This window comes from Gopherus flavomarginatus, chromosome 24, assembly GCF_025201925.1.
Source record: "Gopherus flavomarginatus isolate rGopFla2 chromosome 24, rGopFla2.mat.asm, whole genome shotgun sequence".
NCBI classification, from domain to species: Eukaryota; Metazoa; Chordata; order Testudines; family Testudinidae; genus Gopherus; species Gopherus flavomarginatus.
In genome coordinates this window covers 306696-333085 of record NC_066640.1, presented here as the reverse complement: position 1 = coordinate 333085, position 26390 = coordinate 306696, and the positions used below count along the sequence as shown (strand labels likewise).

General features: G+C 43.9%; 1 protein-coding gene across 4 annotated transcripts in view; it reads left to right on the top strand.

Annotated features, from left to right (window-relative positions):
• RANBP3 (RAN binding protein 3) overlaps positions 1-26390 on the top strand; it is a 232275-nt gene that overhangs the window by 127159 nt on the left and 78726 nt on the right. For all 4 annotated transcript variants that reach the window (XM_050933753.1, XM_050933755.1, XM_050933752.1 and 1 more), the window contains 2 exons: positions 2298-2390; positions 3978-4087. In XM_050933753.1, coding sequence (XP_050789710.1) covers positions 2298-2390; positions 3978-4087 — 203 coding nt within the window. The remainder of the gene's footprint in view (positions 1-2297; positions 2391-3977; positions 4088-26390) is intronic.

Here is a 26390-nt window from a genome sequence, read left to right as displayed (position 1 = left end):
AAAAAATGGTCTTCTATTGCGTGAACACTGGGGTTAAGAAAATTGCTTTGTATATGTAAGTATGTGACAGAGGGAGCAGTGCTGTTACAATTACCATGGGAGTTTAAGGAAGTAAAATTGTTGCTTTGTGTTAGTGGAAGCCATGATTTGTAACTTAAACTGTTTCATTCTCAGTACAAATGGGAGTTTGTAAAATATTACCAAAGTTTATTGCTTTCTCATGTTTTGTTTTGCTCTCTTCTAGTGCTCAAAAGCCAGTTTATACAAATCAAAATTAGAGCATGTGTACAAAGATGGAGGTAGTCAGTATATCTAGCAGTCTCCTTAGCCATCCAAATTCAAGACATCTATTTGGAAACTTTTTGAAAAACGACTCTTTCAGTGCAAGTAAAATATTAATGTTAAAGGTGACAATTTTTTCATAACATTTTAATGGACCAAGTGTTCCTTTTTTTACTTCTTAGGAGAAACCTTAACTCAGTGGTCCCCAACCTTTTTGTGGCCAGTAGCACATTCATGTTTTCAGAAGAATGTGGCGGGCACCAACAATTTTTCAAGACTTATTTTGTATTTGTACATTAAATAATACAAAAAAATAATCTTTAATATCACATAACATATGAACCCATAAGATAAAAAGGGTAATTTTACATGTAAAAGGTATTAATTAAATTATTCGGCAGTTACTCTTTCATCTTACCATGTGAATTTGCTGTTTATCTACCTGTAAGAAAAATTGAGTTTTTACAAAATAAATATCATAAACAGTTTTCATCTTATTTATTTTAAAAAACTAAAATATATTTGGACCAGCAGTTCAACATTTATTATTCTTACTTTAACATAGAATGAAGCCTGCAGACCCAGAGGTCTCTGTCCCCGGTAGGGGTGGGGCCGCGGCTTCTCTCTGGCTTCGAAGCCGTAGCCCGGCACCTGCCGGGGACAGAGAACACCGGTGCCTGCAGCCCTGGAGAGAAGCCTCGGCCCTGCGCCTGCCATTGACAGAGGACTCTGGGGCTGCAGGCGCTGGCGTTCTCTGTCCCTGGCAGGCGTAGGGCTACGGCTTCTCCGGGGCTGCAGGTGCTGGAGTTCTCGGTCCCTGTCAGGCACTGGGCTGCGGCTTCTCTCCAGCGTAAGCCTGCCGGGGACCAAGAACACCGGCGCCTGCAGCCCCGGAGAAGCCAGAGAGAAGCCGTGGCCTTGCGCCTGCCAGGGACAGAGAATGCCAGCGCCCTGTGCCTGCAGCCCTGGAGTTCTCTGTCCCCAGCAGGCCCCGGTCCCCACCTTCTCTCCCATGCTGGGCACTAGATGGGCCCCGCGCCTGTCGGGGAAAGAGAACACTGGCGCCCACAACCCCGGAGTTCTCTGTGTCAGGCAGGCGCAGGGCAGTGGTTTTTCTCCGGCTTAAGCCGTGGCCCCACACCTGCTGGGGATCGAGAACACCGGTGCCTGCAGCCTGCAACCCCGGAGAAGCCGGAGAGAAGCTGAACCCCCACGCCTGCCAGGCACAGAGAACACTGGCACCTGCAGCCCTGGAGTTCTCTGTCCCTGGCAGGTGCTGGGCCACGGCTTCTCTCCCCTGCTGGGCACTAGGCAGGCGCAATGGCGCTTGCAGGCACTGCATTGGGGACCACTTCCCTAACTGATCAGTGATTTCCATAGACTTCTGGAGTTGATCCAGTTGGCAGGAGTGAGGTAGGAGTTTCCTAATAGACTTTTGTAAAGTCCAGATGTGAATGGAAGAACTGTAGCATATTGTGTTGTTTTATAGAATTCCAAAAAGATCAGTTTGGCCTCAAGAGCTGGTCAGGATTAAATGGAACAATATGCTAGATTAGTGTTTTCAGTAAGTTTCAGTTTACAGGCCGTGAAAAGTGTTTCACCCTCCACAACCTGTAAGAGAATTTAAAGGGAAGGATAAGACCTAGTGTGTGGAGCTGGGCATGGCTTTCATAAATACAGCTGGGAATGCATGTTCTCTGCACGTCAGTGTTAATTGAATTTTCTGGCTTTTATTCTGTCTTAATATTCTTTTAATGTAGATTTTAGTGGGAAAATGCAGAATGCATTAAGGAACTGTTTAAAGACTAAGAACAAAACAGTAATCTTACCCTTTCTGAATTAATTTGAGGGGGCAAGAAAATGTATTTTCCAGGGGACAAGTATGATATAATTTGAACTTTGTGCCACTTCAATCTTGCATATTCTCAGAAACACTGAAGGAGAAGATTGAGTAGATGTTGATTTTTGCAGCTGATGTACTTGAGGGTCCTGGAAAAGTTTGCTTTCATGTTTAGGTCTCCCAAGCCAGAAACCTAAGGAACAGCAACGAAGTGTACTACGCCCTGCAGTTTTACAAGCACCTCAGCCTAAGGCTTTTTCACAAATGGGTAAATCACATTCCTCTATTGCTCTATAATATTCCAGGCATTTTGATCATGTATGCATAGTGATGTTGGGAAAGAGAACCAAAATGGCAACAGACCTGTAACTCTGAGGTTAATTTTGTTTCTCCTCAAAGTGACCTTTTTCTTTAATGTCTTCCAAATGTCACTCAGGGCTTGTCTACATCACAAAGTTGCAACGCTGGTGAGGGGGTTACAGCGCTGCAACTTAGGAGGTGTACACATCTGCAGGGCATCACCAGCGCTGCAACTCCCTGTTTGCAGCGCTGGCGGTACTCCCGTTTTGTCTCGGGTGTAGAGGATCCAGCGCTGGTGATCCAGCGCTGGTAATCAAGTGTAGACACTTACCAGCGCTTTTCTTGACCTCCGTGGAATAAGCAGGTATCCCAGCATACCTGAGGAAGCCTCTGGTAATCAAGCTGGTCTCCTTCCCCGGTTTGCTCTCGCGTTCCCCGAGCAAGCAGGTCTCCTTCCCTGCGGTTTGCAGGGTGGTTCGGGGAACGCGAGAGCAAACCGCGGCGAAGCTGGTCTCCTTCCCCGGTTTGCTCTCGCGTTCCCCGAACCCCCGAGCAAGCAGGTCTCCTTCCCTGCAGTTTGCTGGATGGTTCGGGGAATGCGAGAGCAAACCGCGGCGAAGCTGGTCTCCTTCCCTGGTTTGCTCTCGCGTTCCCCGAACCCCCGAGCAAGCAGGTCTCCTTCCCTGCGGTTTGCAGGGGGGTTCGGGGAACGCGAGAGCAAACCGCGGCAAAGCTGGTCTCCTTCCCCGGTTTGCTCTCGCGTTCCCCGAACCCCCCTGCAAACCCCCCAATGGCGCTGCAGTGTGGCCACATCTAACACCACTTGCAGCGCTGGTTGCTGTAAGTGTGGCCACTCTGCAGCGCTGGTCCTATACAGCTGTACTAATACAGCTGTAACAACCAGCGCTGCAAAATTGTAGATGTAGACATACGATCAGTTTCAAAGGAACCTAGAAGTCATTAAGGTGAAATACAACTGTCACATAAGAAACAACACACAATGAGATACGCAGTGTTTGTTTAATAAATGCATCTGGGTGAACTGTGATGCATTGTCTGTCTCCAGAATCTGAGTAGTATGTTTGTCTCTGGAGTCTGTTGGTGTAAAATATAATTAACTTTATGAGTAAAACACATTAAGTAATTGAGTCATGTAATTGCATGATTTGAGGCCTTAGTAAAGCAGTTTCCTCATTTTATAAGACTTGAAGTATACATACATTATGAAACTGATTTTATAAAATGCTAAGAGAGTACAGGTTGAATTTAAATATGTAGAATGTTCACACTAAACATTTTAGTATTGTACACTAAATGTTCACACTAAACATTTTATAAACACATTTTTAATGGTTCCAAATCGATTTTTTTTAGCCTTCTGGGAATATAGGAGATGAATGATGTTGGACTCTTAATGCTACTGACTTCTAAAGCTTCTTAGGGGATCTAGTGAATTGGAAATTTACCAACTGCAATTTTCTATATTATTTTGAAAAGCTGAATATCCTTTTGGATGGCCCTCTAAATCTTCAGCATATAACATTTCTCATTACAGTTCCCAGCAGTGGGACCAATGGTGTAAACATCCCACCAGACTCTGCAGTGGCAGCCACATCAGAATCATTAAGTAACACAACACAGAAAGCTTCTGATGCTGAAGACCAGGTGAGTGTGACAGTGATTTGGATGATCAGTTGCAGTTCTGTAAATTCTCATTTGAATGTTGTTTTAGAATATTTAGAATATCAGGGTTGGAAGGAACCTCAGGAGGTCATCAAGTTCAACCTCCTGCTCAAAGCAGGACCCATCCCCAGATAGATTTTTGCCCTAGATCCCTAAATGGCCCCCTGAAGGATTGAACTCCCAAATCCTGGGTTCAGCAGGCCATTGCTCAAACCTGAGCTCAAACCTGAGCTATCCCTCCGCTCATATTTCTAATGAGTGCAATACAAATTGGTGCTAGTTATAGAATACTTGTTTAAACAAATATTCTCTAAATAGCACCGATTTGTATTGCATTCATTAGAAATACAATTGTATCAGTGATAGTAGTCACTAATTTATTTTAAATATCTCCTCATACATCAATCAAGTATTGTACAGAAGGTTTACTGAATCTAAGCATTCTTAATTAAGAAGGTACCCTTTGGCATAATCAATGGATTTTTTTCCCCCCTCAGAGATGCTAATAGAACAGTGCATTTCTCACAGATGACTTCTGTCCTTAATAGCTGCTTGGTTGGATTCACTGTCCAGATGTCTCTGTTCCTAACATAGAATGGGGAGGGTCTCTCTCTTAAGAGGGTCCTCTCCATTGGTGTCTGCTGCAACCCCAACACACCACCAGCTGCATCCCACTGATCTGATAAAGTTTGCTGACAGAAGCCTAAATGTGACTTGATTTAGTGAGGTTTACTCGGCTGGGTCTCCTGTATGAACTATAGATTTGCCAGCCTGATAGGGAGAGGGCCACCTTCTCAGAGTTGGACAATATACTTCTCGTACTGCTTTGCCTGCGGATGTCTCCCTTTCTTTGCCCTTTGTGCAAGTTAGGGAGCAAGAGGGGTAGGAGGCTTTAATGTAAATGTCACATGAGAAGCAAAGCTTCTCTATCAAAGAGGCACTGCTGCCTGTGGCAACTGTTGTGCAGCTCACCAGAGGATCCTGAGTCCAGTGGACCTTACAAGGTCAGTCTGACTGCATCTTCTGCTGGCCAAATTTATCAGGGTAGTGGGAAGCTGGGGAAGAGGGAAAAGGGCGCAGAGAGAGCTTGAATAAAAGCCTGGCTATGGATTTGTTAGGGACACAACTAGAGAGCCTGAGAAATAAGATTCTTTACTGTACAGCTTCCTTCATCAGCCCTACTACCTAAACCAATGCCTCAGCTTTTCTCTCCACTCCAGTTTCCTGTCCCATACACATTTAAAGTGTTTTTATAGATGCTTATATTTTAAATGCTTAAACACATTTATTAAATGTTTGAATGTAGAATGTTGCTCAGAGTCATAGAAGATTAAGGTTGGAAGAGACCTCAGGAGGTCATCTAGTCCAACCCCCTGCTCAAAGCAGGACCAACCCCAACTAAATCATCCCAGCCAAGGCTTTGTCAAGCTAGGCCTTAGAAGTTTTTGAGGATGAAGATTCCACCACCTCCCTAGAGAACCCATTCCAGCGCTTCACCACCCTCCAAGTGAGAGAGTTTTTCCTAATATCCAACCTCGACCTCCCCCACTGCAACTTGAGACCATTGCTCCTTGTTCTATGATCTGCCACCATTGAGAACAGCTGAGCTCAATCCTCTGTGGAACACCGCTTCAGGTAGTTAAAGGCTGCTATCAAATCCCCCCTCACTCTTCTCTTCTGCAGACTAAATGAGCCCAGTTCCCTCAACCTCTCCTCGTAAGTCATGTGCCCCAGCCCTCTAATTACTTTTGTTGCCCTCCACTGGACTCTCTCCAATTTGTCCACATCCTTTCTGTAGTGAGGGACCCAAAACTGGATGCAGTACCCCAGAAGTGGCCTCACCCCAGTGCTGAATAATCACTTCTCTTGAACTGCTGGCAATAGTCCTACTAATGGAGCCCAATATGCCATTAGCCGTCTTGGCAACAAGGGCACAGTGTTGACTTATATCCAGCTTCTCATCCACTGTAATTCCCAGGTGCTTTTTTGTAGAACTGCCGCTTAGCCAGGTTGTCCCCAGCCTGTTGCAGTGCATGGAATTCTTCCATCCTAAGTGCAGGACTCTGCACTTGTCCTTGTTGAACCTCATCAGATTTTTTTTGGTCCAGTCCTCCAATTTGTCTAGGTCATTCTGGATCCTATTCCTACCCTCCAGCATATCTACCTTCCCCCCCAGCTTAGAGTCATCTGTGAACTTGCTGAGGGTGCAATCCATCCCATCATCCAAGATCATTAATGAAGATGTTGAACAAAACTGGCCCCAGGACAGACCCCTTGGGCACTCAGCTTAATACTGGCTGCCAGCTGTTGATCACTATCCTTTGAGCCGACGATCTAGCCAGCTTTCTATCCACCATATAGTCCAGTCATCCAATCCATACTTTTTTAACTTGCTGGGAAGAATACTGTGGAACTACGGGGATGCGGGAGAAGTAGGGGATGGAGAGAGGTGAAGGGCACGGAAGGAGTCAGGGGAAGGGACTTGACAATGGATACAGGACCCAGAGGACAACAGATCTACTGCAGTTAAACCATAGTAACCACAAAAAGTTGTTTATGGAGGAGACATGCAGATGATGAGGGGGCATGAGGGTCACGGCAGGAGTTTGGAGGCATATGAATAGAAATCATGGAAGAATTCAGAGGAGGAGGGAAGTCTGGGGACTACAGGTGCAGATGTGAGTGCTCAGGCTCTTGTTTTTTGTGTCCTCTGCACATTCCCACTCTTAGGATGTGACCATGGGTACAAGTTGGATGGTAGAATCTTCTGGTAGCAGCACCTCTTAGTGTGCTCATGTGTTCCTCCTTCCTCTCCCTTCAATGTTCCAACATGTTCCCAGGGCATGGCTCTAAAAGGTGGCATAGTGCCAGCTGCCACCTCTGTTCCTTCCAGATGAATCATAGAATATCAGGGTTGGAAGGGACCTCTGGAGGTCATCTAGTCCAACCCCCTGCTCAAAGCAAAACCAATTCCCAACTAAATCATCCCAGCCAGGTCAAGCCTGACATTAAAAACCTCTAAGGAAGGAGATTCCACCACCTCCCTAGGTAACCCATTCCAGTGCTTCACCACCCTCCTAGTGAAAAAGATTTTCCTAATATCCAACTTAAACCTCCCCCACTGCAACTTGAGACCATTACTCCTTGTTCTGTCATCAGGGACCACTGAGTACAGTCTAGATCCATCCTCTTTGGAACCCCCTTTCAGGTAGTTGAAGGCAGCTATCAAATCCCCCCTCATTCTTCTCTTCTGCAAACTAAACAATCCCAGTTCCCTCAGCCTCTCCTTATAAGTTATGTGCTCCAGCCCCCTAATCATTTTTGTTGCCCTCCACTGGACTCTTTCCAATTTTTCCACATCCTTGTAGTGTGGGGCCCAAAACTGGACACAGTACTCCAGATGAGGCCTCACCAATGTCGTATAGTGGGGAATGATCATGTCCCTCGATCTGCTGGCAATGCCCCTACTTATACAGCCCAAAATGCCATTAGCCTTCTTGGCAACAAGGGCACACTGTTGACTCATATCCAGCTTCTCGTCCACTGTAACCCCTAGGTCCTTTTCTTCAGAACTGCTTTCTAGGCATTTGGTCCCTAGTCTGTAGCAGTGCCTGGGATTCTTCCGTCCGAAATGCAGGACTCTGCATTTGTCCTTGTTGAACCTCATCAGTTTTCTTTCGGCCCAATCCTCTAATTTGTCTATGTCCCTCTGTATCCTATCGCTACCCTCCGGCGTATCTACCACTCCTCCCAGTTTAGTGTCATCTGCAAACTTGCTGAGAGTGCAGTCCATGCCATCCTCCAGATCATTAATGACGATATTAAACAAAACCGGCCCCAGGACTGACCCTTAGGGCACTCTGCTTGAAATCGACTGCCAACTAGAGGCAGTTGATCACTACCCGTTGAGCCTGACGATCTAGCTAGTTTTCTGTCCACCTTATAGTCCATTCATCCAGCCCATACTACTTTAACTTGCTGGTAAGAATACTGTGGGAGACCGTATCAAAAGCTTTACTAAAGTCAAGGAATAACACATGCACTGCTTTCCCCTCATCCACAGACCCAGTTATCTTTTCGTAGAAGGCAATTAGGTTAGTCAGGCATGACTTGCCCTTGATGAATCCATGCTGACTGTTCCTGATCACTTTCCTCTCCTCTAAGTGCTTCAGAATTGATTCCTTGAGGACCTGCTCCATAATTTTTCCAGGGACTGATGTGAGGCTGACTGGCCTGTAGTTCCCCGGATCCTCTTCCTTCCCTTTTTTAAAGATGGGCACTACATTAGCCTTTTTCCAGTCATCCAGGACCTCCCCCAATCTCCAGGAGTTTTCAAAGATAATGGCCAATGGCTCTGCAGTCACATCCGCCAACTCCTTTAGCACCCTCGGATGCAGCGCATCCGGCCCCATGGACTTGTGCTCGTCCAGTTTTTCTAAATAGTCTCCAGCAACTTCTTTCTCCACAGAGGGCTGGTCACCTTTTCCCCATACTGTGCTGCCCAGTGCAGCGGTCTGGGAGCTGACCTTGTTTGTGAAAACAGAGGCAAAAAAAATAATTGAGTACCTTCACTTTTTCCACATCCTCTGTCACTAGGTTGCCTCCCTCATTCAGTAAGGGACCTACACTATCCTTGACTTTCTTCTTGTTGCCAACATACCTGAAGAAACCCTTCTTGTTACTCTTAACATCTCTTGCTAGCTGCAACTCCAAGTGTGATTTGGCCTTCCTGATTTCACTCCTGCATGCCTGAGCAATATTTTTATACTCCTCCCTGGTCATTTGTCCAGTCTTCCACTTCTTGTAAGTAGATTTTTTGCGTTTATATCAGCAAGGATTTCACTGTTAAGCCAAGCTGGTTGCCTGCCATATTTACTATTCTTTCTACACATTGGGTTTTTTTTCCTGTAACCTCAATAAGGATTCTTTAAAATACAGCCAGCTCTCCTGAACTCCTTTCCCCCTCATGTTATTTTCCCAGGAGATCCTGCCCATGAGTTCCCTGTGGGAGTCAAAGTCTGCTTTTCTGATGTCCGGGGTTTGTATTCTGCTGCTCTTCTTTCTTTCTTGTGTCAGGATCCTGAACTCGACCATCTCATGGTCACTGCCTCCCAGGTTCCCATCCACTTTTGCTTCCCCTACTAATTCTTCCCAGTTTGTGAGCAGCAGGTCTAGAAGAGCTCTGCCCCTAGTTGGTTCCTCGAACACTTGCACCAGGAAATTGTCTCCTACACTTTCCAAAAACTTCCTGGATTGTCTGTGCACTGCTGTATTGTCCTCCCAGCAGATATCAGGGTGATTAAAGTCTCCCATGAGAACCAGGGCCTGTGATCTAGTAACTTCTACTAGTTGCCAAAAGAAAGCCTTGTTCACCTCATCCCCCTGGTCTGGTGGTCTGTTGCTGACTCCCACCACGACATCACCCTTGTTGCTCACACTTCTAAACTTAATCCAGAGACTCTCAGGTTTTTCTGCAGTTTTATACCAGAGCTCTGAGCAGTCATACTGCTCTATTACATACAGTGCAACTCCCCTACCTTTTCTTCCATGCCTGTCCTTCCTGAACAGTTTATATCCATCCATGACAGTACTCCAGTCATATGAGTTATCCCACCAAGTCTCTGTTATTCCAATAACATCATAGTTCCTTGACTGTGCCAGGACTTTCAGTTCTCCCTGCTTGTATCCCAGGCCTCTTGCATTTGTGTATAGGCACTTAAGATAACTCGCTGATTGTCCCACTTTCTCAGTCTAAGACAGGAGTCCTCCCCTCTTGCACTCTTCTGCTCGTGCTTCCTCCCGGTATCCCATTTCCCCACTTACCTCAGGGCTTTGATCTCCTTCCCCCGGTGAACCTAGTTTAAAGCCCTCCTCACTAGGTTAGCCAGCCTGCTTGTGAAGATGTTCGTCCCTCTCTTCGTTAGGTGGAGCCTGTCTCTGCCTAGCACTCCTCCTTCTTGGAACACCATCCCATACTCAAAGAATCCAAAGTCTTCTCTCCGACACCACCTGCGTAGCCATTCGTTGACTTCCACAATTCGACAATCTCTACCCAGGCCTTTTCCCTGCACAAGGAGGGTGGACGAGAACACCATTTGCACCTCAAACTCCTTTATCCTTCTTCCCAGAGCCACATAGTCTGCAGTGGTCTGCTCAAGGTCACTCTTGGCAGTATCATTCGTGCCCATGCGGAGAAGCAGGAAGGGATAGCGATCCGAGGACTTGATGAGTCTCAGCAGTCTCTCCGTCACATCGTGAATCATAGCTCCTGGGCGGCAGATAGATGACTCAGTCTCTCTGAAGAGGGAGTCCCTAACCACCAGCACTCTCCTCCTTCTCTTGGGAACGGCGATCGTAGAATCCTCATCCCTAGGACAGTGCATCTCATGCCTTCCAATCGGTGGAGTTTCCTGCTCCCTTCCCTGAGATGTATCATCTAGTCCACTCTCCGCATTAGTACTTGTGGAGAGAACATGAAAAAGGTTGCTCCTCTGTATCTGCATTGCTGGTACATGGATGCTCCTCTTTCTTCTTCTGGAGATCACATGCTGCCAAATTTCTTCACCATCCCTCAATCCCCTCTGCGCAGCCTGCACCGATTCTTAAGAACGTCGTGCTCATAGAAGCATATCCTGACGTCTGTCCAGGAAATCTTCATTTTCTCATATGCAACACTGGGTCGATACTTGTTTCTCCAGATCTCGAACCTTCTCTTCCAATATGGAGACCAGCTTGCACTTTGTATAGTCAAAGTTGCTTCTGTCCTGTGGAAGAAAGATAAAAATGGCACAACCTGTGCAGGTTACAACAGCTGAACACTCACCTTCCATAATTTCTTCCAAGAGCTTCTTCAGCTGTTGCAACAACTCACAGAAGCCCACGAGATGAAAGCCTCAGTGGGCTCTCGCCAGGCGAACTCCATCTGTTAGCCTCCGCTGTTCGCCGCTCAGCTGGTTCACTGCTGACTGCCTTTTTATAACAGTCAGGCCCACTCAAGGCCTGAATGTGTCATCTCTGCATCGCTTGGATCCATAGCTTTAAACGAAGTGCCTTTCTATGCCTTGTTAGGCTAGTTAATGGTTATAGCTCATTGTTTTAGTGTTAGGATTTCAAAGTAAGTTTTAGAGAAGTTTTAAAATATTTCCAGAGAGCACAGTAGTGCAATTGATGACGAAGCTGAAGATTTAGAAGTTTTCAAAGATGTGTATTACATCCCTCAGTTTTCCTGGGGTCAGACACATGTCAGGTGCCTTAAATGCCATGGGAACAGACATTCTCCTTCACATTGTGCTATTTGTAGCATGTTCAGTCATTGGACCCATAAGGAGAGGCAAAATAGACTTCAGGCCCTCCTACTACAAAAAGACCTTGTCTGCCAAGCCTCTGGGATCGGAATCTTTGAAGAGATCTGAAGGAAAAGATAGGAGATCCAAATGGACTCAGAGTACTTACGGATCCAAGAAGACAACGGTGGTAAAAGCTTCGGCCTTGGCATCAATCTCCTGTTCGGAGTCAGCTGAGCTTTTGATGGCAAAGTCCTCCAATCCAGCTTAGAGATACTTAAACCCTCTATCTGAGCCAGATCCGGCTAAGGATCCCAAGGCACCAAGTAGCATGCAAACAGGACCAACCTCAACTAAATCATCCCAGCCAGGGCTTTGTCATGCTGGGCTTTAAAAACCTCTAAGGATGGAAATTCCACCACCTCCCAAGGTAACCCATTTCAGTGCTGCTTCACCCTCCTAGTGAAAAAGTTTTTCCTAATATCCAACCTAAACGTCCCCCACTGCAACTTGAGACCATTACTCCTTGTTCTGTCATCTGCTACCACTGAGACCAGTCCAGATCCATCCTCTTTGGAACCCCCTTTCAGGTTGTTTAAATCAGCTATCAAATCCCCCCCACACACACACACACCAAATTCTTCTCTTCTGCACACTGTTACACATCTGTGAAATTTGCTATTTATGCCGTGACCAACCTGCAAAAATTGTGGTGTTTGTTTCTCTGTGATTTTAGTAGACCTCTAGTTATATTCCCTATTGTTTCATTATTGGATCTGGGATTGGATTTGCACTGTGAAAAGGATCTGGAAATGTTTTCAGAAGTTCAACTTCTTCCCTTGAGCCATGGTTTTCTTTTTCTAATGAGTACTCTGAGAGCCTGTGTATCAAGCAGAGATTATGTCAGATTGAGGCAATTGGCAGGATTGGCACATGCCATCATGGATGCCTTGGCCATACTGGCCAACTCCCACCTATTCTTACTGTGCTTGAAGGACACTGTCATTGAGCCTCCAGTATTACATCTTTTCATCCTGACTGATGTTTTACATGGGACCTTGCCTAGTATTTCTCTGAGCTGGTTGAAATCCATCTTTCTGAAGTCCAGTGTCCTTGTTTTGTGGTTCTCATGTCCTCCTTTCCATAGGATCTTGATTTCTATCAGATCATGATCACTTCCTCCTAAATTCTTGACCACCTTCACGTTCATGACCAATTCATCCCTGTTGGTCAAAACCAGATCCAAAAATTGTTCCTCGCCCGTGCTAAGAATTTGCAGGACATATTATGTTTTGTTATAATAGTCTTCCCACAGATATCAGGGAAGTTAAAATCTCCCATTAATGCTAGCTCATGTGTGTTAGCTAATCTTGTTACCTGCTTGTAGAATGACTCATCTGTGTCGTCTTCCTCATTATAATAGACCCCCCACCATAACATCGCTGCTGTTCTTTTCCTTTTTAATCCTCATCCTCTGAGTAGGTCTGTTGCACACTTCCTCTTGGACCTCAGAGCAAGTGGACATGTTCTTGACATACAGTGCAACACCTCCTCCTTTTTTCCCCACACCCATCCTGTCAGAAGAAATTCTCTCTCTCCAATCATGGGAGTTGGCCCACCAAGTCTGCATAATGCTAATTAAGTCATATTTTCATATACCATGAGTTCCAGTTAATCCTACTTGTTCCCGATACTCCTTGCATTTGTATACAGGTGTCAAGGATATTTTGCAGACTGCCCTGTGTTTTTTCTTCTCCCTTTTTAATGCAATTTGATTTTTAGCTCCCTTCCCCTTTTCATCATTACACATTTACTTTTAAAAGGGGAAAAAAGAGGAGCTGGGGAATTATAAGCCCGTCAGCCTGACTTTGATACCTGGGAAGCTATTAGAGCAGGGGTGGGCAAACTTTTTGGCCCGAGGGCCACGTCTGGATATGGAAATTATATGGCGGGCCATGAATGCTCACAGAATTGGGGCTGGGGTATGAGAGGGAGTGAGGGCTCTGGGATAGGGCCAGAAATGAGGAGTAAGGAGGTGGATAGGGGCGGTGCAGTGGACATATTATACCTGGAGTTCAGCAAGGCTGTTGACAGTCCCACATGACATTCTGATAAGTAAGTTGGAAAAATGCAGGCTCAACAAAATTACTGTTACACAAATATATAATTGGTTAAATAACTGCAAACAATCGGTAACTATTAATGAAGTGATGTTGGGAGGGAGGTCTCAAGTGGGGTTCCACAGGGGTCTGTTCTGGGTTTGGTGGTGTTAATTACCTGAATGTAGGAATAGAGAGCATATTGATGAAATTTGCAGATGAGACAAAGTTAGGGGGAGGTTGCCAACACTTTGGAAGATAGACCGAAATTTAGAGGCATCTTGATAGATCAGAGAACTGGACTATAGACAACACAGTGAAATTCAGCAAAAACAATGTAAGCTGTTACACTTAGGGAAGAAAAAAACAAATACATTCATACAAAATGGGGGATAACTGGCTTTGCAGCAGGACTGCTGAGAAGGATCTGGGAGTTGTGGTGGATCACAACCCCAACATGAGTCAACAGTGTGCTGTTGCCAAAAAAAAAAAAAAAAAAAAGGGCAAATGCAATTTTAGGTTGCATTAACAGAGGGATATCATGAAAGCCATGCGAGGTGATTGTACCGCTCTACTTCGCGCTGCTTAGGCCTCAGGTGGAGTACTGTGTCCAGTTTTGGTCACCAATGTATAGAAAGGATGTAGAGAAACTGGAGAGGATCCAGAGGTGAGCGACAAATATGATCAAAGGGGTGGAATGCAGCCATAAGAGCAAATGACGAAGGAACAGGGTATGTTTAGTTTGGAAGAGTGGAGATTGAGTGAACAGGATAGCAATTGTAGCAGAAAGTGAAAGCCTGAGACATGGAAGGCTGGTATAAGAGACTAAGTAGGAGGCCTGAATTAAATTAATCAGACCCAGAGAGTAGTACCAGAACATCCCGATACCAAGTATATAACTGGTATAAATGTTCCCCCAAAATAACAGGGACATACTGACCCCTCCTAAAGATAAAGTCAGGATGACAGTGTGATGGATAGAGATGTTTTGTTCAAACAAACATGTACAAGGTAAAGGGTGGTAACTAACCACTTCAGAGGGGCAATACATAACTTGCTTATATCGTGTATAAAAGAGGGGTCACAGAGGGTGTGTCTTTGTCCAGCCAAGGGGTGAATGGAAAGTCTTGCCATTCACTGATCTGAGTCCATTGCAACAAGCATACATGTGTTAGTGTACCTGTAACCATTGAGCCAGGACATTAGAACTGTGCTTCGTTGACAATAAGACTGGCTGAGTGCCTTCATTACAGAACTGAGTCTGTGGTCTTATTGGGCAGTTGGATTGGAGCCTATTTTACAAACTAGCTGGCCAGAGCCAGTGCAGCTCGCAGAGAGAAAACACACGCAGTGAACAACTGACCACAATAGTCTTCAAATACCTGAAACACTGCCATAAAAAAGATGGACAAAAGTTGTTCTCTCTTGGCACAGAGGGCAAGACAAGAGGCAATGGTTTCAGACTACAGCATAGCAGATTTAGATTAAATCTCAGGAAAAACTGCTTAACTGTAGGAACCATAGGAGAATGGAACAGACTGTCTAGGGAGGTTATGGAAGCTCCTTCACTGGAGGCTTTCAAAAGGAGGCTGGATAGCCATCTGTCTTGGATGGTTTAGACACAACAAATACTGTCGCTTTGCAGGAGGTTAGACTAGATGACCCTGGCAGTCCCTTCTAATCCTAGGATTCTATAATTTTGGATGACAGGAAACCTGAATATATGGATCTGATACAGTCTGATCCTGAACACTTTCCTGCCTAGGTACAGGATATATATTTTTGAATTTCAACAACAGGAGCTTGAATTGGAGGGTGATTCTTCCCTGGATGAGAATTTGGGTTTTGCTTTGGCATTATCTCCCTCTGAGAATGTTATTCAGTTCCATGAACTAGTGGATAGAGTGGTGACAGAGTTTTAAAACAGCCATCAGTATCTTTGGAAGCCGCTGACCTATTTTTCACTACAAGGAGTGATTTGTCTCTGCCAATACTAAGAGGACTTTGGCAACGAGCTATAGCAGAATGATCGAATCCATCCTCATGTCATCCAGTTTCAAAGAAGGCTAAGAAATTATAGCAGATTCCATATGAAGGGTTTTCTTGCTTTCATGTTCACCGTCCACCTAATTCACTTGTTGTGGCAGCAGCAGTCTAGAGATCTAAGTCAGGTTACGTACACTCCCCTCTGTATGAAAGTGAAGGGAAAAAATTTCTTTCTACGGAGTCCAACTTTTTCTTCAGCTTCTTTAAATATGAGAGTGGCCAATTACCAAACAGTGATTTCCAGATATTTATTTAATCTTTGAGAGACTTTTCACTTTCCAGCAAAAATCTTCCAGAACATCAACAAAAATTAATGCAGTTATAAAAGGTCATAATGTTGCAAAACACACACACACATACCTACCTACCTTTTGGTGTTTCAGACACTGCTTCCAGATTGATAGCTTTCTGTAGATGTGCATGTTTAAGATGTTTGTTTATTTATTTATTCATTTAAGTGATCTCTTCAGGGCTAAAACTGATAAAGTTTTAGAAGAAGAAAGACATGGTCTACCTCTAGATCTTTGGATCTGCTACATTTTCTTGCTTTTACGTTCCTATGCTATATGCAGTGCTATCCACCACCTTCTTCGTATTATGCCCAAAGACAGCAGTCCTCGTAGCAGCGACATCAGTAACACAGGAATAGATCCTGTGACACCTCAGATGAGGCCAAAGAGTTCTTCAGTTACATCTTCATTGCATAATGGTCAGACTACAGGTTTGACATGAAGCTTGAAACCTGTGAGCCTGTCTTAGAGAGTTCTACCTATATTTTTGGAGACAGTCTATCTCATTTCTGTGATGTGAGAGTTTTCCATACCTTTAGACACAGTAAAGGAAGTTATACCACCCAATTCAAATCCCTTCTTCCGTACAACCTCACCTCTCTTTTCAGGAACGCTTTTTATGAGAGGGTACTAGGGACAGAAATACAAACTGTATTACAAGCAGGAGCAATAGAAGAGTTTCCAATAAATTCCAGGAGCGTAGATGTAAAAACCTGTTTTCCAATCCTAAAGGACAGGGTCTGTGATTTTTAGATGTCAGGAATCTAAACAGAGATATATCAAGAGTTTCAATTTAGAATGCTAATTCTTGCATAAATTATCTCCTCCCTTTCTTCTTTAGATTAGTTCACTGCTATCTTGAAAGTGCTTACTTACATATCTCTGTAAGACCTTCTAATGAAAATATCTTCATTTCCCCCTCAGTTGAGACCACTTTCAGTACAGAATCCTGCCATTCAGCTCCTCCACTGTGCCCAGAGATTTTATGAAAATGCATATCTGCGGTAGCAGAGTATCTGAGGAGATGATGTGTGTGCATGCTCATCTGTCTGTAATTAAATGATTGGCTCCTAAAACCTTCATTCAAAGAGGAATTGAGAAATATTCAGTTCGCTTACTGCCTGTTCAAGAATCTTGGCCTTCTGATAAACAAAAAGAAGTCTCTTCTGTCTCCATCACAGAGTATCATCTGCATTGGTGCAATCCTCGATTCCAGAGAGGGTTCATGAGGTTGTGCTTCAGTATTCAGGGCATACTTCTGGAGCCCTCTTAAAAAGTGATTTACTTGACTTTACTATGTCTTTTGACCTCAGCAACATATTATGTGATGCATATGCAGAAAGAGGTCACTTCTACGCTCGGTATCAGGAAACTTTAACCAGAGTGTGGATAGCATGTTCAAGATAATCACTGTTCTGAAATTTTTTTAAATGTCTCTTAACAGGTTGACCGAGGCCAGAGAATATTCTCAAAGTACTTTTATTCATCCCCGCACCTCCTAATGTAATGTTTTGGAAGTGTCTGATGAAACTAGGTTAGGGGGGCAACAGTTTACTAATTTGAGGCCTTAAGAGTCGCCAGGAATCCGTTTTACATATAAATGTGTTAGGTCTGAGAGCTATCTTTCTAGGACTCAAGTTGTACCTCCCACAAATGTAGAACTCAGTAGTCCAAGTTGCTATGGACAATATGTCATCCATGTATCAAGTGAACAGACAGAGAGGAGCTTGTTTTTTCTCCTCTTTGCAAAGAGGCAGTAAAACTGTGTGATTGGTATATGATACTCAGTTGCCTTACATGTAGTGGGAGCTTGTAGTGAGGTTGCAGGTTCGCTGAGCAGGGATTCCACGTAGATGCACAAGTGGTGAGTAAAAGATTTGGTGGCTAACGACACTTTCAGCCTTTGTGGCTTCTAGACATTTGTCTTTTTGCCACCAGGTTCGATACCAAGTGTCCTTATTTAAGAGTAGGTTCACAGTCAGTGACAGGTGCATTCCTTAGTGGGCCATAGTTGTACTGTCTGAGTTTTCCCCCTTCCCACTAATGTTAAAGGTAGTAAAGAAGATAAAACAGGACTCAACCAAAATTGCTCCAGTATGTCCAAGACAACAATGTATATCGACTTACTTCTCCTGTCCAAAGGGAATTATAAGATGTTACTGGTGACAGTGGACCTATTGTCCAGAAGGGACGAGAGAGTCTTTCATCCAGCTTCCAGTCGTTGCTAATGGCTTGGTCTGCGGTACTTTAACTGATTTAGAAAAGTCTTGTTCTGTTGAGGTGCAATGTGTCTTTAATTCTAGGAAACCATCTAATAGAAAATGTTATGACCTTGAAATGAAAGAAGTTTGTTTTATGGATGTCTGATAAAAGCATTGATCCGGTCTCAGCTCCTAATTAGTATATTATAGAATATACTATACAATATATTTTGTTAAACCTGAAAATTATTGGTGTAGCTACCTCCTTGCTTAAAATTGATCAGCGGTAACAGCTTTTCATATGCATATTGATGATAAATCCGTTTTCTCACACAACTCAGTTGAAGGGTTTATTGAGTTTGGATCTGCCAGTGCAAAACCCAGTTTTTCTATGGTATTTAAACTCAAGTTGTTTTAGTATTATGTCCCCTTAGTTTGAACCTCTCTCAAGGTGTTCTTTATTTCACCTGTCCGTAAAGACAGTTTTTATAATAGCAGTCACATCTGCTAGAAGGATTAGTGAAATATATGCTTTGATGACTGATCCTCGTGTGGTTTTTCATGAAGACTTCACCTCAATTTCTTCATGAAGTAATTTAAGATTTTCAAGTTAATTATATTTAATATTAATTATATTAATTTACCAGTGTTCTTTCCTGGATCCCATGCTCATAACGGTGAGCCCACACTGCATGTTTTAAATGCAAAAAGAGTTGTATTGTATTACCTGGACAGAACTAAAGACTTTAGGGGTTCTCCTAAATTATTTCCTATGCTGAGCATGGTAAGGGCCAGGTTGTTTCTGCCCAGTTCTAGCCTGAGTCTAGATGGCTCACAGTGTGTAGAGGAGAGTTATAAGATTTTGTCACTTCCCTCCTCCTGGTTTTAGGCTATGTCTGTACTACAAGTGCTACAGTGGTACTGCTGTGGTGCTATGACTATGCTTCCTACATTGACAGACGGGCTTTTTCCATCAATGTAGTTAATCCACCTCTGAGAGGTGGTAGCTAATTCTTTTGATCTAGTTGCAGCTACACTGGGGATGAAGTTGACCTAGCTACGGCACTCCACGTGAAATTTTTCATAGCCGTGAGCAATGTAGCTAGGTCAGTTTCATTTTTAAGTGTAAACCAGGCCTAGAATTCACTCTGCAAGGACAGTTGAAATATTTAAAGCTGACACTTGAGGTTCACTTCATACTTAACAGGGTTAAAATTGCAGCCAGATCTGATGGCAGAGCGATACTTTAATCCTTGTTTAATTTCGACTTCCTTTCCCTCCCTCTATTCTTGAATACTGCTTGCCAAGCTATCCCAAGAGTGGGAATATGCACATAACCAGAATTCTTCAATATGGACTCTACTATCGGAGGGGTAGCCATGTTAGTTTGGATCTGTAAAAAGCAACAGAGTCCTGTAACAGACTAACAGATGTATTGGAGGATAAGCTTTCGTGGGTGAATATGTACTTTGTCAAACGCATGTAATGGAAATTTCCAGAGGCAGGTATAAATATGCAGGCAAGAGTCAGTCTAATGACGTTAGTTCAATCAGAGAGAATGAGGCCCTCTTCCAGTAGTTGAGGTGTGAATAACAAGAGAGGAGAAACTGCTTTTGTAGTTGGCTAGCCATTCACAGTCTTTGTTTAATCCTGAGCTGATGGTGTCAATATGGACTCTGTGTATGAATACACAGAGTCTCTACAGGTATGAATCATAGACTGTCAGGGTTGGAAGGGACCTCAGGAGGTTTTCTAATCCAATCCCCTGCTCAAAGCAGGACCAATTCCAACTAAATATCCCAAACAGGGCTTTATAAAGCCTGACCTCAAAAACCTCTAAGGAAAGAGATTCCACCACCTCCCAAGGTAACCCATTCCAGTGCTTCACCACTGTTGTTAGGAAAAGTTTTTCCTAATAACTAACCTAAATCTCCCCCACTGCAACTTGAGTCCATTACTCCTTGTTCTGTATGTTAGCAACAAGAAGGTGGTCACAGACAAGGTCAGCTCCCAGACTGCTGCACTGGGCAGCACAGTATGGGGAGGAGGTGAGCAGTCATCAGTGGTGAAAGCACAGATGAAGGACTATTTAGAAAAGCTGGACATACACAAGTCCATGGGTCCAGATCTAATGCATCCAAGGGTGCTGAGGGAATTGGCTGATGTGATTGCAAAGCCATTATCTTTGAAAATTCGTGGCAATCAGGGAAGGTCTCGGACAATTGGAAAAAGGCAAATATAGTGCCCATATTTTAAAAAGGGAAGAATGAGAACCCAGGGAATTACAGCCTCACTTCAGTCCCAGGCAAAATCATGGAGGAAGTCCTCAAGGAATCCATTTTGAAGCACTTGGAGGAAAAGAAGGTGATCAGGAACAGTCAGCACTGATTCACCAATGACAAGTCATGCCTGACCAACCTGACTGCCTTCTATGATGAGATAATTGGCTCTGTGGGTATGGGGAAAGCAGTGGATGTGATATATCTTGACTTTAGCAAAGCTTTTGATGCGGTCTCCCACAGTATTCTTGCTAGCAAGTTAAAGTAGTACAGATTGGATGAATGGACTATAACGTGGATAGAAAGCTGGATAGATTGTTGGGCTCAACGGGTAGCGATCAACATCTTGATGTCTAGTTGGCAGCCTGTATCAAGTGAAGTGCCCTAGGGGTCTGTCCTGGGCTGGTTTTGTTCAACATCTTTATTAACGATCTGGATGATGGGATGAGTTGCACCTTCAGCAAATTCGCAGATGACACTAAGCTGAGGAGGGGAGGTAGATATGCTGGAGGGTAGGGATAGGGTCCAGAGTGACCTGGACAAATTGGAGGATTGGGCCAAAAGAAATCTGATGAGGTTCAACAAGGACAAGTGCAGAGTCCTGCACTAAGGAAGGAAGAATCCCATGCACCCCTACAGGCTGAGGACCGACTGGCTAAGCGGCAGTTCTTCAGAAAAGGACCTGGGGACGAGAAGCTTTATAGGAGTCAGCAGTGTGCTCTTGTTGCCAAGAAGGCCAACAGCATATTGGGCTGTATTAGTAGCAGCATTGCCAGCTGATCAAGGAAAGTGATTATTCCCCTCTATTCAGCACTGATGAGGCCACACTTGGAGTATTGTATCTAGTTTTGTTCCCCCCACAAGAGAGAGGATGTGGGCAAATTGGAGGGAGTCCAGCAAAAATTATCAGGAGGCCAGGGTACATGACTTACGAGGAGAGGCTTAGGCAACTGGGGTTATTTAGTCTGAAGAAGAGAAGAGTGAGGGGGGATTTGATAGAAGCTTTCAACTACCTGAAGAGGGTTTTCAATGAGGATGGAGCTCGGTGGTTCTCAGTGGTGGCAGATGACAGAACAAGGAGCAATGGTCTCAAGTTGTAGTGGGGGAGGTCTAGGTTGGATATTAGGAAACATTATTTCGCTACGAGGGTGGTGAAGCAGTGGAATGGGTTACCTAGGGAGGTAGTGGAATCTCCATCCTTAAAAGTTTTTAAGGCCTGGCTTGACAAAGCCCTGGATGGGATGATTAATTGGTGTTGGTCTTACTTTGAGCAAGGAATTGGACTAGAGGACCTGAGGTCTCTTCCAACCCTAATATTCTATGATTCTATACTCTATGCCCACTTTTCCGGAATCCTAATTAAGTAATTTGTCTGTTGTGACAAAGCTCCAAGTCTGTATTGGTGGGTCCCGTGCTTCCTGGCGGATTCAATGGCCTCAGAAGCTCACTAAGGCCCTCAGTATGACCTCCCTATCCCAGTATGGCAGCAAAGGTTACAGCTTATTGAGCTATTTTCATCACCGGCCGGTATGGGAGATGGGAAGGTAGAATACCCACAGTCTCTGTTGCTCCTTAGAGCTCCATAGGCACCATTTGGTCTCCTGCCTGAACCAAAGTCTGTTTTCCCTCTCAAAGGGATCTCTGTAGATCATGCAGGGAGGAAAGGGAGAACCCGGGCCGAGTTCCAGCCCAGGGATCCTAATGATAGCCGTTATTAGCGGCTTCCAGCTCCAGCCCAGGGACCCTAATGATAGCAGCTATTAGTGGCTTCCCTCCTCCACTGACACTGCTTTGATTCCCTGGGCCACTTCCCTGTGCTCTCCTTTCCCAAGTGTCACCCTTACCTCAGGGCTCAGTGATGCTTCCTCTTCTCCAGCTCCTTTCACCTAGGCTCCTCTTGAGAGAACTGGAAAGGAGAGCTTTTAAAGCAGTATAAGTGGGACCTTAATTGGTCTCAGCTGTCTCCATTAGCCTATCAGCCTTAACTGACTCTCTCAGTTAATTGAGGTCAGGTGCCAGCATTAGCCTAACGACCTTAACTGGTTAAATTGGCCTCAGATGTCTTGATTGGCCTGGAGTAGCCCTCGTTTGGCTATCCAGGGAAGAGGGACCTGCTCATTCTGAGGCTAATATACCTGCCTTCCACTACCCTCTTATATCCTTCTGGCCTGAGTCTGTCACACTATGTAACAGTACCTCCATGGGTCACAACTGAGAATATGGAATTCAGGACAAACTGCTGAGAAGTAGGGCACAAACATGCCAAAAACTAGTGGTTATTCTCACATAAAATATACCAAACCAGCCACAAAAGTAAACTTCTATTTCACTGCACTGGCTAACAGGAATTCAGAAAAGCAGTCTCCTTAGGTATTCCAGTCTTTGTATCACCACCAAAAACACTAGACTTAATGATGAGTGGTTATTTAAAACCAATTTCATCAAACAAAAGGGTTCTTCTGATCCCAAAGGACCAGCCACATACCCAGGTCAATATAGAACTCATATCTTATCCAATAATCATGCTGTTGCCAGTCCTTTAGTGTCTAAATTCTAAAGGTTTATTTATAAAAAAGAAAGAAAGGCGAGAGTTAAAATTGGGTAAGGGAATCAAATACATACAACAATTGCAAGGTTCTTAGCTCAGGCTTGTAGCAGTGATGGAATAAACTGCTGGCTTATGTCTGTGGTTGCTTCCAAATCATTGGAAGGTCCTCAGTCCCTTGGTTAGAATGCTTCCATTAGTATTAATCCATAGTCCAGAGGTTTGAGCAGGAAAGAGACCAAATGGAGATGTTTCCAGGGCCTTTTATAACTTCTGCCAAGTAAAGGGAATCCCATTGTTCTCACTGTGGAAAATGACAGGGAACAGGATGATGTTTGGAGTCACGTGGGCAAGTCACATGTCCATGCATGATTGTGCTTAGTCACAGCAGAAGCTATTACTTATGCTCCAGATGGAACATTCACAGGAAAGTCCATTAAGTGTAGATAGGTGTCCCCCATGACCCGTTGTGAGTTAAGTGTTACTTGATGAGCCATTTAACTTGAGTAGTCCCTTCAAGATGTGCAGGCTAAATATGTTGTGGGTGCTATCCAGAAACACTTTAGAAATACAGGTATACAGCCAATACTCATACCTTCAGATACAAAAATGATACATGTATACAAATAGCATAATCATATTCAGCGAATCATAGCTTTTCTACTGACACCTTACTTGACACATTTTGTATGAGTTTTGTTGCACTTATATAACAGCGGTAGCAGCAGTTATCTGTATGATCATGTATCAATCAGATAACATCACAGTCTAGACTCTGCATTAGTGGTGGAAGGAACTGAGATAGCGGCCAACACCATGCTCCTTTTTATAGCCATGGCCCTCAGAGCATGTTTGAATGCTATGGGAATGGGTAGAAAGGATGCCTGAGTGCGCTAACAGGTACTGCTACCAGAAGGTTCCACCATCCAAGCTTTACCTAAGAATGTGGAATATGCAGAATCCATCTGGAAGAACTCTGGTTACACGTAAGTAACCTTCATTTTTAGAGAGGGCTGCAGAGGGCAGAGACGAAAATAGAAGTATTGGAGAAAGAGCGGGGCGAGGGTCCTCTTCATTTTAGATTTATATGCATACATACAGCCACCCACAGTACGTGCATCTAGTTCCTTAGAATCCACTAGTGCGCACACAACCGGAACGCTCTACTCATGTTTCAGTAGTATTAACATTACACTTCAAAAATGTATCTGTGTTAATATCTTAATGTTGCTAAGGTCAGAGTTAAGGTTGTGTGGGTGAGCAAGACTGCGAGGAATGAGGTGTTGCATTGCAAGTAGTTTATTTTTGGAAGTGTGCTTTTCTGGGGCTACTGATATGTGGGGTACTGAGGCCTATGAGCTGAGCTTGATGTTGCCTTAACTGGTGATTCCTTGATTTTTAGTCATTGAATTGATAGGAAATGCACTTGAACAACTTTAAATGTAAGTTGTAAGTTTTTGTGTGGGGAATCTATCAAATGAAGTGATTTTTGAATATCACAGGTTATAGAAAGGTGTTAGATGCTTTTTTATTTTGTTTTAAAATGTCATTTGTTCTATCAAGTTTTAGAGTGCATGTATGTAAATTATATTACACATTGTATAAATTAAATGTATGAAAGTAACATTTCTTATCTTGAAAAAGAAAGTTGAAAAACTCTGTGCTTTTCTCTGTCAACTTCCCTTTGTCCTCCCCTTCTTGCAAATCTTAAATCAGTCACCAACAGCTGCCGATGTATTGGTTTTAGAAAGTATGACTCAAAGTCGGAGGTTAAAAGGCACCACTCACTCTTATGATTGCCTTGTCTGACCATAAGTGACCAGGCCATTTAAATGGCCTTTTCTCTCTCTCTGTCTCTCTTTTTTTTTTCCTCTAAGAACCACTCTTCATGTAGACAGTGGAATCTAAGTGTCACCCACACAATTTGGGGCTCTCATACCCCTTCCCAGGGCCCGATGGCTTTCTGCAAATTAACGGGACCATGTCCCATGAAGAAGCTTTTATCACACAGTAAATATTCTTAAACATGTACAATCAATAGAATACACACGCCAAGCAACTAATGCTCATCACTCCCAATAAAGCAGACGGATGTCTCCCACTGGCCAGTCATGACCTGATCTCATTAGGACTCCAGCTTCTACACACACAATCCTAGCAGTTTTGGGCTTGAGCTGTATTCTGTAGTTAAGTTCCAATGAGCTTGTTTTTGACCCACATTATATAGTTAAAATGAGGATTTCTTATCCATGCATTAACAAATTATTTTACTTAAAATGTAACTATGCAAAAAAACATTAATCCAGGGGTAGGCAACCTGTGGCATGAGTGCCAAAGGCAGCACATGAGCTGATTTTCAGTGGCACTCACACTACCTGGGTCCTGGCCACCGATCCGGGGGGCTCTGCATTTTAATTTAATTTTAAATGAAGCCTCTTAAACATTTTGAACCCTTATTTACTTTACATACAACAATAGTTTAGTTATAAATGATAGACTAAAGAGACCTTCTAAAAAGGTTAAAATGTATTACTGGCACGCGAAACCTTAAATTAGAGTGAATAAACGAAGACTCGGCACACCACTTCTGAAAGGTTGCAACCCATGCCCTAACCAATCATTTTCACTATATACAGAGGTTCACAAGCCTAAGACCACCTACTCATTAACTTTTGTATTTTTCAAAGTTAGTAAAGGTCTTCTCAAGGTCTGCTCATCTGTATGCTTCATTAGCAGGATACACTTGCAACAGCAAAACCTCATACTTTTTATTATCAGGATGAAGCTGCAGAAAGTCAAGGTTAGCTTGTCCATTCTCTTCCCATTCTCCTGACTTTGTGAATATATATCTGTCCCTGTTAGTAATGTTGCAGCTGATACTTTTCTATCTGTCTGCCTACATCAAGCTGAATTCTCCTTACCCTATAGTTTTGTTTCCACTGTGTGCTGGCTGTGCATACAAGGTGGCTGTGAGTTATGTCAAGTCCAGGTCTCTCGTTACACTTCTCCCTTAGATGATGCTTTTACCAAAGCCGCCATCAACATCACGGGAGTCCAGTACTCAGATTTTCCAAGCTTGGGCTTGCTTTTTGGGTAGGACCAGTAATGGCATTAGTTGACTTTGTGTACAAGTCTCTCGTACCTTCTGGACACTGGTTCTTACCCAGCAAGCCTATTCTTACTAATAAAGCCAGTTGGTTCCTAGTGATCACCATGACTGGATGTATGGCCACATTTAAGGTCCTCATTGCTGTGGGACACCATCCCAGCAAAGACTCCCACCATTCATGTTCCAGATTTTTACTAATGCTCTCAGTTGCTCGTTTAATCTCATGGGTAGACTGATGGACAGTCACCATTGACTCTCTGAGCTTCCTGTTTTGTGGCACATAAATAAGAGGGAGAGTGTGAAGGGGGGGCTAGATACATTTAATATTCTTTAAACTTAAAGCCAAAAACAGCCCCTGATTAAAAACAAAACTAAGGAATGAGCTGCAGGAGTAAAAAGAGAATGCAGGCAGAAGTCCAGCAACAGCGTTGGA